Source organism: Lampetra planeri, chromosome 58 (genome assembly GCF_965212315.1).
Source record: "Lampetra planeri chromosome 58, kcLamPlan1.2.h2, whole genome shotgun sequence".
In the NCBI taxonomy this organism is placed as follows: Eukaryota; Metazoa; Chordata; class Hyperoartia; order Petromyzontiformes; family Petromyzontidae; genus Lampetra; species Lampetra planeri.
This window is the reverse complement of record NC_136164.1, coordinates 222,116-235,209: the sequence shown is the minus strand read 5'-3', so window position 1 is coordinate 235,209 and position 13,094 is coordinate 222,116. Positions and strand designations below refer to the sequence as shown.

Genomic DNA, 13,094 nt, shown 5'->3' with positions numbered 1-13,094 from the left:
CGCACACTAAAGTACACGAAGGACCATGCACACTAAAATACATGAAGGACCATGCACACTAAAGTACACAAGTGTAGTGTTGTACAGACGGACTCTTCAACGTCTTTTGTAGCACACACTTTTATTCGTCTTATGAACACAGTCCCTATGCACTGAGGGGTATACGGTCCCCTCACCCGTTACACTCAGAACGTACAAGCCTCCGCACCCTACAGGCTACTTAATATCCCGCTCTTTCAATGTCCTCTGACTGGACCTAGGGAGATGTCTCCCCGACCACTGGTCACTCTGAACCCTAGCCCTTATAAGGGCTGGAGGGCTTGGTCCAGGGTCCTAGGCTTCTTCCGCCATCTTGGGTCTTCGTGTAGTCGAACCCTCCGAGAGCTCGGAGCGCTCTGGCTTTATACTTGTTCGTGGCCGGGTTGTCCAATCCCCGGCCACCTTGTGGAACCCTGTGATTGGTCGTTCCCAATCTGCTTTTCGATCCCAATTCACCCTATCTGACCCTGACCGTTTGGTCGCGCGGGAAAACCTTGTTTACGGTCAGCTCTCACAGCTTGTGAGACCCTGACCGTTAGTTTGAGCGGGAAAACCTTGTTAACGATTTGCTCTCCCAGTTTGTGAACATCGAGTAGTTAACTCTACTACACAAGCACCACGCACACTGAAGTACACAAGTACCACACACACTAAAGTACACAAGCACCATGCACACTAAAGTACACGAAGGACCATGCACACTAAAGTACACAAGCACCATGCACACTAAAGTACACAAGCACCATGCACACTAAAGTACACAAATACCACGCACACTAAAGTACACGAAGGACCATCCACACTAAAGTACACAAGCACCATGCACACTAAAGTACACAAGTACCACGCACACTAAAGTACACAAGTACCACACACACTAAAGTACACGAAGGACCATGCACACTAAAATACACGAAGGACCATGCACACTAAAGTACACAAGCACCATGCACACTAAAGTGCACAAGCACCACGCACACTAAAGTACACAAGCACCATGCACACTAAAGTACACAAGCACCACGCACACTAAAGTACACAAGCACCATGCACACTAAAGTGCACAAGCACCACGCACACTAAAGTACACAAGCACCACGCACACTAAAGTACACAAGCACCATGCACACTAAAGTACACGAAGGACCATGCACACTAAAGTGCACAAGCACCACGCACACTAAAGTACACAAGCACCACGCACACTAAAGTACACAAGCACCATGCACACTAAAGTACACGAAGGACCATGCACACTAAAATGCATGAAGGACCATGCACACTAAAGTACACAAGCACCATGCACACTAAAGTGCACAAGCACCACGCACACTAAAGTACACAAGTACCACGCACACTAAAGTACACGAAGGACCATGCACACTAAAGTACACAAGCACCATGCACACTAAAGTGCAGAAGCACCATGCACACTAAAGTACACAAGCACCATGCACACTGAAGTACACAAGTACCACGCACACTAAAGTACACAAACACCATGCACACTAAAGTACACAAGTACCACGCACACTAAAGTACACAAGTACCACGCACACTAAAGTACATGAAGGACCATGCACACTAAAATACATGAAGGACCATGCACACTAAAGTACACAAGCACCATGCACACTGAAGTACACAAGTACCACGCACACTAAAGTACACGAAGGACCATGCACACTAAAGTACACAAGCATCATGCACACTAAAGTACACAAGTACCACGCACACTAAAGTACACAAGCACCATGCACACTAAAGTACACAAGCACCATGCACACTGAAGTACACAAGTACCACGCACACTAAAGTACACAAGCACCATGCACACTAAAGTACACAAGCACCATGCACACTAAAGTACACAAGCACCACGCACACTAAAGTACACGAAGGACCATGCACACTAAAGTACACAAGCATCATGCACACTAAAGTACACAAGTACCACGCACACTAAAGTACACGAAGGACCATGCACACTAAAGTACACAAGCACCACGCACACTAAAGTACACAAGCACCACGCACACTAAAGTACACAAGTATCACGCACACTAAAGTACACAAGTACCACGCACACTATAGTACACGAAGGACCATGCACACTAAAATACATGAAGGACCATGCACACTAAAATACATGAAGGACCATGCACACTAAAGTACACAAGCACCATGCACACTGAAGTACACAAGCACCATGCACACTAAAGTACACGAAGGACCATGCACACTAAAGTACACAAGCACCATGCACACTAAAGTACACAAGCACCATTCACACTGAAGTACACAAGTACCACGCACACTAAACTACATGAAGTACCATGCACACTAAAGTACACAAGCACCATGCACACTAAAGTACACAAGCACCACGCACACTAAAGTACACAAGCACCATGCACACTAAAGTACACGAAGGACCATGCACACTAAAATACACAAGCACCATGTACACTAAAGTGCACAAGCACCATGCACACTAAAATACACAAGCACCACGCACACTAAAGTACATGAAGGACCATGCACACTAAAGTACACAAGTACCACGCACACTAAAGTACACGAAGCACCACGCACACTAAAGTGCACAAGCACCATGCACACTAAAGTACACAAGCACCATTCACACTGAAGTACACAAGTACCATGCACACTAAACTACACGAAGTACCATGCACACTAAAGTACACAAGCACCATGCACACTAAAGTACACAAGCACCACGCACACTAAAGTACACAAGCACCATGCACACTAAAGTACACGAAGGACCATGCACACTAAAGTACACAAGCACCACGCACACTAAAGTACACAAGTACCACGCACACTAAAGTACATGATGGACCATGCACACTAAAATACACAAGCACCATGTACACTAAAGTGCACAAGCACCATGCACACTAAAATACACAAGCACCACGCACACTAAAGTACACGAAGGACCATGCACACTAAAGTACACAAGCACCACGCACACTAAAGTACACACGTACCACGCACACTAAAGTACATGAAGGACCATGCACACTAAAATACACAAGCACCATGTACCCTAAAGTGCACAAGCACCATGCACACTAAAGTACACAAGTACCACGCACACTAAAGTACACAAGTACCACGCACACTAAAGTACATGAAGGACCATGCACACTAAAATACATGAAGGACCATGCACACTAAAGTACACAAGCACCATGCACACTGAAGTACACAAGTACCACGCACACTAAAGTACACGAAGGACCATGCACACTAAAGTACACAAGCATCATGCACACTAAAGTACACAAGTACCACGCACACTAAAGTACACAAGCACCATGCACACTAAAGTACACAAGCACCATGCACACTGAAGTACACAAGTACCAAGCACACTAAAGTACACAAACACCATGCACACTAAAGTACACAAGTACCACGCACACTAAAGTACACAAGTACCACGCACACTAAAGTACATGAAGGACCATGCACACTAAAATACATGAAGGACCATGCACACTAAAGTACACAAGCACCATGCACACTGAAGTACACAAGTACCACGCACACTAAAGTACACGAAGGACCATGCACACTAAAGTACACAAGCATCATGCACACTAAAGTACACAAGTACCACGCACACTAAAGTACACAAGCACCATGCACACTAAAGTACACAAGCACCATGCACACTAAAGTACACAAGCACCACGCACACTAAAGTACACGAAGGACCATGCACACTAAAGTACACAAGCATCATGCACACTAAAGTACACAAGTACCACGCACACTAAAGTACACGAAGGACCATGCACACTAAAGTACACAAGCACCACGCACACTAAAGTACACAAGCACCATGCACACTAAAGTACACAAGTATCACGCACACTAAAGTACACAAGTACCACGCACACTATAGTACACGAAGGACCATGCACACTAAAATACATGAAGGACCATGCACACTAAAATACATGAAGGACCATGCACACTAAAGTACACAAGCACCATGCACACTGAAGTACACAAGCACCATGCACACTAAAGTACACGAAGGACCATGCACACTAAAGTACACAAGCACCATGCACACTAAAGTACACAAGCACCATTCACACTGAAGTACACAAGTACCACGCACACTAAACTACATGAAGTACCATGCACACTAAAGTACACAAGCACCATGCACACTAAAGTACACAAGCACCACGCACACTAAAGTACACAAGCACCATGCACACTAAAGTACACGAAGGACCATGCACACTAAAATACACAAGCACCATGTACACTAAAGTGCACAAGCACCATGCACACTAAAATACACAAGCACCACGCACACTAAAGTACACGAAGGACCATGCACACTAAAGTACACAAGTACCACGCACACTAAAGTACACGAAGCACCACGCACACTAAAGTGCACAAGCACCATGCACACTAAAGTACACAAGCACCATTCACACTGAAGTACACAAGTACCATGCACACTAAACTACACGAAGTACCATGCACACTAAAGTACACAAGCACCATGCACACTAAAGTACACAAGCACCACGCACACTAAAGTACACAAGCACCATGCACACTAAAGTACACGAAGGACCATGCACACTAAAGTACACAAGCACCACGCACACTAAAGTACACAAGTACCACGCACACTAAAGTACATGATGGACCATGCACACTAAAATACACAAGCACCATGTACACTAAAGTGCACAAGCACCATGCACACTAAAATACACAAGCACCACGCACACTAAAGTACACGAAGGACCATGCACACTAAAGTACACAAGCACCACGCACACTAAAGTACACACGTACCACGCACACTAAAGTACATGAAGGACCATGCACACTAAAATACACAAGCACCATGTACCCTAAAGTGCACAAGCACCATGCACACTAAAGTACACAAGTACCACGCACACTAAAGTACACCAAGGACCATGCACACTAAAGTACACAAGCACCATGCACACTAAAGTACACAAGCACCATGTGTAGGGGTTATTACGGGAGAAACGGCGGACGAGAAACACAGGGGTGTGTGCACTCACACACACGGGTGGTCGCACCGACGTCCGCATCCGTGATCCCCCACGCCCCCAGCCCTCTGAGGGGATCCCTATAAAAGGCGGGGAGCCAGAGAGCTCGAGGCAGTACGACACGAAGTTGACCAGTGAAGATTGAAGACTCGGAGATTAGGCCCTGGGACTCCCCTGTCTCGCTGCCCTTGTCAGGGCCGAGCTGGGTAAGCCAGCGGCGCGGCCCAAGAGCTCCCGGACCTCTGCCCTTGTCAGGCAAAGCCGGCTTAGCTGGTGCCGAGATCTGTGCTTGCCAGGGCCAGATCAGTCAGCCTCCCGTAGCCCAGTAGAGGAGGACTGGGGAACAGGACAGAGGGCATAGTACTAGGGTGGGTTTCCCATAGTACGGGTGAAGGGGCCGTTACCCCTTCAACTATTGTGCCTGTCACTGAGTTAATAAACAGAGTGTGCCTCAACTCCGACCTCGTCTCCTCGAACTTACTACATCTGGCGTCAGAAGTGGTCCAAGCATGGATACGAGACGGACGACTCGTGCCCAAGACCCAGGAGAGGATGAAGACGAGGGAGAGGCGGTGCAAGACGTCGCCGCCGGCGTACCTGCACAACCGCTGCCGGCTCCAACACCTGCGGGGTCGTCGGCTGACGAGTTGGCGTTGGCCCACTCGCAACTGGCGGAGCTCCTGTATGCAGCGGCCGCCATGCTGGAGCGGATAACTCGCCTGGGGCCGGGAGGAGCGACGCGGCGGGAAGATGGACAACGCCCGCCAGAAACTCCCGCCTCTGCGATGGGCGTAAGGCTTGAAATTCCCGCCACGGGGACAGTAGGGGCCGAGGGAGGGGCCCCAGCTCGTCACGCGGGTGGCGGGGCCCAACCAGCGGGCGCCACGTCATCGGCGGGTCGCAGTGGCTGCCTATCAGGGGTTGCCACGTCACCACCAGCGGACGCCAGCACCGACCAAGCTGGAACCAGCGCGTCACGGACGGCGCGACCTCCAGTAGGGGCCGCCATTGCTCATACTGTCCATGGGGACGGTACTAGTGCTGCGAGAGGATCGGGGACGGAGCCGACATTTCAACAACGCCTGCCCGCCCTGCAGGTGTTCGTAGCAAGCGGCGGCGATTGGGGTGGGTTCCAGCGCCGGTTCCTCGCCCACCAAGAAATGGCTGCGTGGACAGACAACGAGGCGCTGTGTGCTCTCCCGGCGATGCTGGATGGCGACGCCCTGGGCACCCTCACTGCTGCACCCAGGTCAGCACGCTCCACGCTTCAGTCAGCGCTGCAGCTGCTGGCCACGGTGTATGGGGCCGCCTTCTGATTGTCGCCAGCTCTTCTACGAGCGACAGAAGGGCGACAAGGAATCACCACTTGCTTTTCGCACGGCCCTGCTGTCATTGGCGAAGGAGGCCTTCCCGCGTATGGACGAAGAAGGGATCGATGCGATGGTGGCCGAGAAAATTTTGCTGCTGGCCGACGACTTGGACTTCGTCATCCTAGCACAGGATGATGCGGACATGTCGTCATTGCGGGCTGCAAGGCACATTCATGCCAATCTCATTTCTCAGCGGAGGAAGGCTAACAAAGCAGCTGCAAGACACACCGTGGCGGCGACCACTTCCGACTCTGAGGGAGCCTTCGCCACGGACCGTTCTGCGGGATGGCGATCTGCCGAGCGACCGGCTCGGGACGTACCGAGCCACCGAGAGCAGCCCAAGTCCTCGGGAGCGCTCGTCACGTGCTACAATTGTGGCCTCCGGGGCCATGTGGCGTCGGGATGCCGGGCTCCTCGACAGCGTGGAGCGAGACCTGGGGCTGCGGACGGTCCTCTTCACAAGCCTTCGCAACATCCTCGGGCAAGTCATGGCACCCCACACGTTCGGCCTGCACGCACACCCACTTCCCTCTCACATGGTCCGACACACGAGTCTCGGGGTTTGGGTGCTGGTGCGTCGAGTCGCGGCTTGTCGGGGAGGGCGCTCCAACCGGGCCAATGGTCCGAGTTGGCTCACCGGGTTGTAGCTGCGTCGGCGGGGTCGTCCGTTGTCACGGGGCATATTGACGGGGTGGAGGTACGGCTGCTGGTCGATACGGGAGCTTCGGCGACTATCATTTCGGATTTGATTTATAATATCCTCCCCGTTCAGAGTCGCCCATTGCTCCCTGTCGACATACCGTTTTACGCTGCGAACGGGGGCTCGTTAGGTATTATTGGCCAAATTCGAGCGCAAATTTCTATCGGGGACATTAAACTATCTGGCCCGGTATTCGTCTCCTCCTCGCTGGCAATTCCGTGCCTGTTGGGGACAGACTTTTTGGCCAAATTGCCCATCAAAATTATGATTGACCAGCAATGCATCGAGCTTCCATCGGGCCGACGTATAACGTTCCTGCCTTCCACCCCTGCCTTGCATACTGCCTGTGCAACGGTACAGGCGCTCGTGGCTCAAACGGTGCGCGTACCCCCGGGGGCACAGATGCTGGTGCCCCTGCGGTTGCGTCGACCATTCGCTAAAGGGGTCTCAGACCAGGGCATTATGCTGGGCCCGTCTAGGGCCGGGGTGAATGGCCCAGATTTGGTGACGGCCCAGACTATTGTTAAAGGGGATGCGGACCCGTTTATCGCGGTCCTAAATGTCGGAACACGGACGGCGGTGGTTTCGCAGGGAACCGTGTTCGCACATGCAGTCCCGGTACCTGCGGAGATGCCGATCATTGGCCAGGTGGCCACCGATTCTCAGTCGCGGCTGCCCTCAGACATTGACGAGGGTTGGCTCGAGGCGCTGTGTGCTGAGTCACCTGACCTGTCCGACTCACAACGTGCTAAATTGCGCACCCTTTTGCGGGAATTTTCCGACGTCTTTAGTAAACATAAATACGATATCGGATGTACCAATTTGCTGCACCACCATATTGACACCGGTGACAACGCTCCTATCCGACAAAATCCTTTTCGGTTAAGTCCCGCCGAAAAGGATCATGTCAAATCGGCTGTAGATGACATGTTGACTTCTGACATCATTTCTCCCTCGACCAGCCCTTGGGGTGCACCCATAGTGTTGGTTAAAAAGCACGATGGGTCTCTAAGTTTCTGCGTTGATTTCCGGCGGTTAAACAAGATCTCGGTGGCCGATGCTTACCCGCTTCCTCGAATGGATGAATCGCTGGATGCCCTCGCGGGATCGCGATTCTTCTCCACTTTGGATTTACTCTCAGGATTTTGGCAACTTCCCTTGGACGACGAGTCTAAGCCCAAAACAGCTTTCAGAACGCCGCACGGCCTCTTCCAATTCAATCGGTTACCCATGGGGCTCCACTCCGCTCCCGCGACGTTCCAGCGCCTGATGGAATTGGTTCTCGCTGGCTTGCAATGGGAGGTGTGTTTGATTTACCTAGACGACGTTATCGTATTCAGTAAGACGTTCGAGGAACATCTTGATAGGCTTCGGGCCGTCTTTCTCAAAATGCGCGCAGCTAATTTGAAATTCAAGCCACAAAAGTGCCATTTGCTGCGCTAATCTGTAAAATATTTGGGTCACATCGTCGGCCGGTCAGGCATCTCAACCGATCCCGCCAAAACGCGTTGTGTCAGCTCCTGGCCAACTCCCACCTCGGTGGGGGAGGTTAGAAGCTTCATCGGATTTGCTTCATATTACCGCCGGTTTGTCGCGGAGTTCACTTCCATCGCTAAGCCATTACATGCCTTAACGTCCAAAGGGGTCAAATTTCATTGGGGGCCGGAGGAGGAGGCCGCTTTCAACTCTCTTCGGGATGCCCTGGTGGGGGCCCCGCCGTTAAGCTACCCCGATTTTTCTATGCCCTTCGTGCTCGACACAGACGCGAGCAATACCGGGATTGGAGGCGTGCTGTCACAAATTGTGGGTGGTGTGGAGCGCGTTGTGGCTTATGGTAGTAGAGTATTGTCTCCGGCCGAGCAGCAATACTGCGTCACCCGCCGCGAACTGTTGGCTATTGTTTTCTTTATCCAACAGTACCGGCCATATCTGTAAGGCCGGCATTTCACCGTCCGTACAGATCATGCGGCGTTGCAGTATGCCCTGCGTATTCACCAGCCATCGGGGCAGTTGTCCCGATGGCTGGAGATCATTCAGGATTTCGATTTCGAAACAACTTACCGTAAGGGGATTCGCCACACAAATGCCGATGCCCTGTCACGCCTGCCGGTCGCTTCTGATTGCACCTGTTTCTTGGGCTTGGGGTGTTGCAAATCGGCAAACGACGGCCACAATCCGGTCCTAGCGGCCGCCGTTGAGTCCCCTTTGGACGTTGACCCTATTGCGGTGGGAGGGAAGGATTCCCTGTTGGGCTTGTCATGTGCGGAGTGGGGGCGCCTCCAAATGGAGGATGCTTCCCTCCTGGCGCTACGGCGTCGCGCGGAAGGATCCGCTCAGGGAAAGTCGGGCGTTGACTCATGGGGGTTGTGCCAGGGCCTTCTCATGCATTGGGACGGTACGATCCGCCGCCACAGGCTGGTGGTGCCTTCCGCGTTGAGGGGTAGGGCTGTATGGGCCGCTCACGAGCGGCTCCTGCACCTGGGCACCCTCAAAACCCTTGCCATGCTCCAGCTTAATTTCTTTTGGCCGGGCATGGCAAGGGATGTGGACGATCTCTTGCAATCTTGTACCCAGTGTGCTCAATGCAAACCGCCGGCGAGGGGAGCCTGCCCACCGCTCCAGTCTATTTCGGTCACCCGGGTTAATGAGCTTGTTGCCCTCGATATTTTGGGGCCGTTTCCCTCCACGCCGAGGGGTAATAAGTACCTGCTGGTTGGCGTCGAGTATTTCATGCGATGGCCTATGGCTTGGCCCCTCGCCAACCAGTCAGCAGCGGCCGTTGCGGAGGCTTTTGTTCACGGATATGTCCTTGACAAGGGCGCTCCGGAACGGTTGTTAACCGATCAGGGAAAGAATTTCACTAGTGCCCTTTTACACGAGGTGTGTGAGCTTCTGGGTACGAAGAAAATTCGTACTTCGCCTTACCACCCACAAACGGATGGGATGGTAGAACGCCTGCATAGGACTCTTACGTCCATGCTATCCCACCAGGTATCTGAGTCCCAAACCGACTGGGACCTTCAGATCCCTGGAGTCCTAGCAGCATACAGAATGGCTCCTCACGCGGCGACTGGATTCTCGCCGTTTTTTTTAATGTATGGCCGCGAAGTTGACCCGCCTGTCGCGACTCAGCTGACATGTACCGCGCCGCACGCTAAATCTAAGTTGGCGGACCATGTTAAGTTTAACGTCCTCCGGTTGGCTGAGGCACGGGAGGCGGCCATGCAAAACTCTGCCTCGCGCCAGAAGCAAAACGAAAAGTTGCGATCGCGCCGGTCACACACACACGAATGGCACCCGGGTGACAGAGCGTGGCTGCACTGCCCCCAGGTGCCATTGGCCACCTCGTCGAAGTTGTTGAGGCCGTGGAGGGGCCCCGTGGAAATTGTGCAGGTTATGCGGCCGCAATGTATTCGCATTAAATGGGGGAAACGTCGGTGGTTTGTCCACCCTTCACGGTTGAAGCCGTTCTTTGCTCCACATGCTTCCTCTCATGACTATGGCCGAACATGTAGGGGGTCCACTGACTCCGGGAGGGCGGGGTCGCCGTCTGCCTCTGATCCGTTGCTAACTGTTCCGTCTTCAGGGGTCCGAGGACTGATGCCCTCTCTGCCACCAGCCTCCTCAAAGGAGGTCGACGCTGGCTCGTCCAGGATGCCGGTGCGCCGCGCACCTGTACATTCACCACCTGCCGCCGACCCTACCAGGTCGGGCCCTTGTGACGGGCCCGCTGCACGGACACGCGCCAAGACGCGCCGGTTATTGTAAAGTGCTTTCCGCGCGCGTTCCGCTGCTGGTGGGCTCACCCACCTGGGTTTTTTTTTTCCTGTTGTGTACATGGGGATGGGGAACCACGTTCGGTATATATGTTGCATTTTGGGGAAGTGGGTACGTATAGGGGACCGTCGGTTGTTGTTGTTGTTGTTACACTTGTTCTTGTTATTGTTACGGTTACGAGGCACACGCGTGTTGATGGGGGTTAATCCTTATTCTTGGGGGTTGAGGAATTGTTGCAGCCGGGACGGCTGCGAGCTGTACAGGGGGGGGGGTGATGTAGGGGTTATTACGGGAGAAACGGCGGACGAGAAACACAGGGGTGTGTGCACTCACACACACGGGTGGTCGCACCGACGTCCGCATCCGTGATCCCCCACGCCCCCAGCCCTGTGAGGGGATCCCTATAAAAGGCGGGGAGCCAGAGAGCTCGAGGCAGTATGACACGAAGCTGACCAGTGAAGATCGAAGACTCGGAGATTAGGCCCTGGGACTCCCCTGTCTCGCTGCCCTTGTCAGGGCCGAGCTGGGTAAGCCAGTGGCGCGGCCCAAGAGCTCCCGGACCTCTGCCCTTGTCAGGCAAGGCCGGCTTAGCTGGTGCCGAGATCTGTGCTTGCCAGGGCCAGATCAGTCAGCCTCCCGTAGCCCAGTAGAGGAGGACTGGGGAACAGGACAGAGGGCATAGTACTAGGGTGGGTTTCCCATAGTACGGGTGAAGGGGCCGTTACCCCTTCAACTATTGTGCCTGTCACTGAGTTAATAAACAGAGTGTGCCTCAACTCCAACCTCGTCTCCTCGAACTTACTACACATGCACACTAAAGTACACAAGCACCACACACACTAAAGTACACGAAGGACCATGCACACTAAAGTACACAAGCATCATGCACACTAAAGTACACAAGTACCACGCACACTAAAGTACACGAAGGACCATGCACACTAAAGTACACAAGCACCACGCACACTAAAGTACACAAGCACCACGCACACTAAAGTACACACGCACCACGCACACTAAAGTACATGAAGGACCATGCACACTAAAATACACAAGCACCATGTACACTAAAGTGCACAAGCACCATGCACACTAAAGTACACAAAGGACCATGCACACTGACATCTACTTGAGTACCATTCACACTGATTCTTATGCTTGCATACGGTAATACATTCAGGATCTAGATGCTAATATCGATGCCTACGAGAGCCATGACGAGAGGGCTTAAGGAGAGAGTTTGTGCCGTGCGTGTTGCTATTTCTCCATTGAAGGAGCACAGACATATCTTAATGTTAGTGAAAATTAGGAATGGTACAACATGTATGAATTTGATAGTGGAAATGAGGTGAATAAAATAGACAAGAGGAAACAATGGGGGCCAATCTGTGATGCGTGAATACGGTGAAAGAAAAATTGATGACAGTAAACTGAGAATAATTAATGGGGAATGAGTGATAGTGTGGGGGCTGACGCCCCTCCCCTCCTCTCCCCCCTCCTCTGCCCCTTGTCGCCGGGCTGCCGCCAATCGAGTGATCGGCCTCCCCACACCAGCGTCCTCTCTGTGGGACATGGCTAGTGGCTGGCTCCCTACCGCCTCGCGTACCCTACCCCAAATGTCCGGAGGTGGTTGCGTGCTCGCGCGTGCCTGCTGAGGTTTCTTGCCACGGCTCGCGCTAAAAATAGCAGTATGAATATGCACAGGTCCCCCTCCCCGCCTCCCGTTGGGTCGGCTTCAATCCACTGGGGCATGCGGGCACGTGCACGGGGCAAAAACGACGGTCGGGTGGATGATAATATTCGCGCGTGAATCCCGGTATCTCACGGACGCGATGGGAGTTGGAGGGACGAGGGTCCGGGGGGTCTCTGCCTGGGTCGAGTTTTGGCTGCACTCACCAGCATCTCTCGGACGCTCGAGTGGCTGGGAGTCTGACTGGGTAGCTGGCCCAACACAAGCGTCCGTCATCAGGTGGGAAAGCTTTCCCACCTGATGATGGACGCTTGTGTTGCGCCTGAAACGTTGTGATTTAATTTAGTTTTCATTTATTTTATTTTTTACCTATGTAACTTTACCGAAAAGACCAAAGAGTATGAATTCTTACAGTAACGAAAGCTTCA

The 13,094-nt window shown here is 52.5% G+C and overlaps 1 protein-coding gene across 3 annotated transcripts in view; it reads left to right on the top strand.

Moving 5' to 3' along the window:
• CDPF1 (cysteine rich DPF motif domain containing 1) overlaps nt 1-13,094 on the top strand; it is a 68,170-nt gene that overhangs the window by 17,795 nt on the left and 37,281 nt on the right. For 2 of the 3 annotated variants that reach the window (XM_078618516.1, XM_078618514.1), the window contains one exon: nt 10,786-10,906. The exons of the other annotated variant lie outside the window; for it this stretch is intronic. In XM_078618516.1, the coding sequence (XP_078474642.1) occupies nt 10,800-10,906 (107 nt within the window). In that variant the 5' untranslated portion in view covers nt 10,786-10,799. The remainder of the gene's footprint in view (nt 1-10,785; nt 10,907-13,094) is intronic. 3 annotated transcript variants of the gene reach the window in all.